The sequence below is a fragment of the Xiphophorus hellerii genome, chromosome 22 (genome assembly GCF_003331165.1).
Source record: "Xiphophorus hellerii strain 12219 chromosome 22, Xiphophorus_hellerii-4.1, whole genome shotgun sequence".
In the NCBI taxonomy this organism is placed as follows: Eukaryota; Metazoa; Chordata; class Actinopteri; order Cyprinodontiformes; family Poeciliidae; genus Xiphophorus; species Xiphophorus hellerii.
This window is the reverse complement of record NC_045693.1, coordinates 31,101,110-31,104,622: the sequence shown is the minus strand read 5'-3', so window position 1 is coordinate 31,104,622 and position 3,513 is coordinate 31,101,110. Positions and strand designations below refer to the sequence as shown.

The window sequence follows — 3,513 nt, the reverse complement described above, 5'->3', positions numbered from 1 at the left end:
AACCTCACAGGATGTAGCTGCTCATTACTGGTTACTTGTGTTACTGTTCCAGTAATCCCCATTTAAGTTTCCTTGTTGCTCACTAATAACATTTTTTATTTATTTATTTATTTTTTATTTTCTGTGTGAAATACAGTTTCACAAACGTTAAAATCAACCAGTTATGCAGTCATCCATACTGTGTTGCATGGTGAGGTTAAAAAACTGTTTAAATTGTATGAAATCTGTAGGTTATTTTGCATTTTTCTTTTTTACAATTTCATATTTATGCATGTTTTTATGTTCTCAGAGCTGTTGTGTGTATAATTGTACCAGTTACTTCCATCACAGTAAAAACTCTACAGAAGAAACACAAAAATATATTTTCTAAAAAATAAAAGGCTTAGATAAATGATTTCTAAATAGAGACCCAGTGTCACGGTCAAGTTAAAAAATATGTTAATAGTTTTTTAACATTTGTAGTTTTCCTAAAAAACAGTTGTTTTTTATAAAAGTAAAAGCATTTTAGGCAAATTTTAGACATGTTTTGACTAATAAACTATTTACATCTTTCTAAAGATTAACAGTTGATTTGGTCATAAAAACAGTTTTTATATGCAGGCTGCTTTTTTAAAATATTAGATGCATTATTGCTTATGTACAGAATTTGATGTGTTTGTCTTTAGTCTTAATTTTACCTTTCAGGAATTATTCTCTGCTTCTTTCTGCCCCTGAGAAGCCGACCAGCTACATGTTGTTGCTGTAATGCTGTTGGTCTGCTGGTTCCTATTGTTAATCTTTCTGCAACAACACAGGAAGGCCAGCAGTTTGTCAAAGAGCCACTTCTTTATAATAAGGTATAGAAGCAAGTCTGCCACAGGATTTAGCTGGATTAAAGTACAGGACACACTGATCAAGTTTACAAATGTGGTATAGTTGAAATCCCACCACCACCACCCTCCCCACAACATAAACTCCATAATAATTTGTGGTAAGAATGTCAGTACGTAAACAAACAACACCACAGTTAAAACAACTATAATTTGTCGTCTTTCATCAGGTGGGACATTCTGGGCTGTAGACAGAGCTTTGATACTGCGCACAAGGAAGAATATTAACAGGGGGATGGGAAGGACCAGAAGGGATCCCAGCCAATTTCCATCATTTAAACCAATAAAAACAGAAAGGATCCAGCTCACAACACTGACTGATGCAGAAACCTTGAGTTTTCGCTGGAATCTGTACCAAAAAGGCCAAGCAATCAGCAGGTACCTGTAATTCAAAAGCAAAATTACAGAACGAAGGAATACAAAGAGAAACATTAGCAAAAAAGCAAAATAAAAAACTAATTTACCTTTCCATGGCAATGGAGGTCATGAAGAAAACACTGGCCATCACACCACAGTTGTAGAGATAATAAATGACAAAATAATTTATGAAATAGCCCTTTACATTTGCCACTTGAACAATCATACAGCAAATCTGAATGATGTCTGAAATTAGAAGGTTGATGATGAAAACAGGAACGACATGATCACTTCGGATCTGCAGAAAATGAGGGTTCAGTAAAATTAAAGTAAATAATAATAATAATAATAAATCAGTTAAAGAACTAACAAATATGATAGGCTTATTTATTATCCAGGCGTACAGTGCCATTTGATAGCACATTCAAATATGTTAGTTGTTTTACTGATTGAGAAAATTTTTTGGCAAAAAAATTTGATAAAAATTGTTTTGTCAAATTTTTTGGTCAAAATTTTGTTTTGCTAAAATAATGTCTAAAACTTTTTTACTAAAAAACTTAAACTTATACATACTTAATGATCCACAAAGACAACGACATAGCAACATAACAATCACTATAAAGAGTTTGATGTGGATGAAACTAACCACAATCACATAAATTAAGCTTAAAATATCAAGGCTAAAGTCCAGGCTAAAATTATGCTAAAGTCAGACAAAAAGCAAAGATTAAGCATTTAATAGATGCATACACATGCAGAATTTTCATCTCTACCGATTGTTACTTGTCTCAGTGACCGAAGCTGCAGAAGAAAAAATTCTGCTAAACTCAATAAAGACTTTTTCCAACTTGTCACTATTCATACCAAAATTAGGCTTTAGTCTTCAAACGTTCAAACTAAATCAGTAAAATCTTGAATAAACAGATATTGCCTTCTTTTTGTTAAAAATAATAACATGTTTTATTTCTGAAGTTTAGTTTTTATTGAACACACCTGAGAGTAGAGACAGTAGATGGCCAGCAGTGATAAAAGACCCCAGATGGAGATGAATGTTATGGTAAACAGTTTCATCGTTCCATAATAACGCCAGCAGAATGATTCTTCAAATGAATTTGGAGAGCTGGTACTATTTTGGAATGTATTGTTGGAAGAGTTATTGTGGTTAAAGCTGTTATTGCTGTCAGTATAGTTTGGAATGAAAGACGTTGCATTGATGGATCTGTAATCCATCTTCACAATAGAACCTGTCGAGGAAAGTCAGTGATAATAATGAAGCAGAACAACACAGAGCTTTAAATAGATTCAATAATTCCCTTCTAGTCATTTTACAATTATTAAAATTGAAAAATTGACTTAAACATTGAAAAAGAACTATAAGATAGATGTTTTACTAAGACCCTACCAAAGAGAAAGTACAGTTTTGTTGGGGCATTATGTTTTTAAGTACATCTTAACTTATATGCATTTTTTTCTATAACTGACATATAAAAAGTAATATCCAACAACACCAATATAATACGTAAGCATACACAAATCAAATTTGAAAATATTTTCTCCAGTAAATTATAATATTGACCAAGTAAATAAGTGTAAAGAACAGACAATAAAACAACTAGAACCTGTGGAAACTAAAATTCTTCTAACAACTGTGTAACTTGCAATATGCCTTTTGTCTAATTCCACTGTCTGCTAATCTGAGCAACAGAAAGTCTAATTAGAAATATTTTAGTTTCTTCTGAGAAATGTTCATGCACCAAATATATCCAAACACTGTTACAAACAGTTTTATCTTCATTACATGTTAAAGTTCAAATAAGATAAATAAATTATTCTTTTCAGTCATTTAGAAGAAAATTGCATGTTTAGAGTTAATTGTAAGAATTTGTACCCCAAAAGATGATTTATCAAACCTCAGTGAGTTCTTCAGAGCTGTATCAGAAGTTGTGCTCTCTGCATTCTTGAAGTATATTTATAGCAATGTAAGACATGCAAATATTTTCTGAATGATAAACAGAGACATTACCTGGACACACCTGCTGTGTTTTTGAACCAAATAGACACAACATGTGTTACTTGTTTTAGCTGAACAAGTAACACTTGTTACTCTCTTTATACTTTCTTCCTAAATGTATTTTCGTATTTGATAATGAAATCAGAATTGAACTGTGATAAATGTAGATCACCTTCCAAAGGTAAGAGTTACTGTTGAATACAGAACTAATGATGTGTAACATCTACACAATCTAGTTTTGATAAATGCACACATACATCAGAAAATATTAAAATA

At 31.7% G+C, this 3,513-nt stretch overlaps 1 protein-coding gene across 2 annotated transcripts; it reads right to left on the bottom strand.

Moving 5' to 3' along the window:
* Window positions 1–94: 94 nt before the first annotated feature.
* LOC116712829 (mas-related G-protein coupled receptor member X2-like) lies at window positions 95–3,172 on the bottom strand. 2 transcript variants are annotated; one of them, XM_032552670.1, is made up of 4 exons: window positions 3,115–3,172; window positions 2,220–2,470; window positions 1,334–1,524; window positions 95–1,251 (listed from the first exon to the last, which is right to left on the bottom strand). In XM_032552670.1, exons 2-4 carry the CDS (start codon window positions 2,454–2,456, stop codon window positions 681–683), a joined length of 999 nt encoding a protein of 332 aa, XP_032408561.1. In that variant the 5' UTR covers window positions 2,457–2,470; window positions 3,115–3,172; the 3' UTR covers window positions 95–680. The 2 variants fall into 2 exon arrangements, with proteins under 2 accessions (XP_032408561.1, XP_032408562.1); XM_032552671.1 differs by lacking the exon at window positions 3,115–3,172 and having other exon boundaries at window positions 2,220–3,054.
* Between the last annotated feature and the right edge of the window lie 341 nt (window positions 3,173–3,513).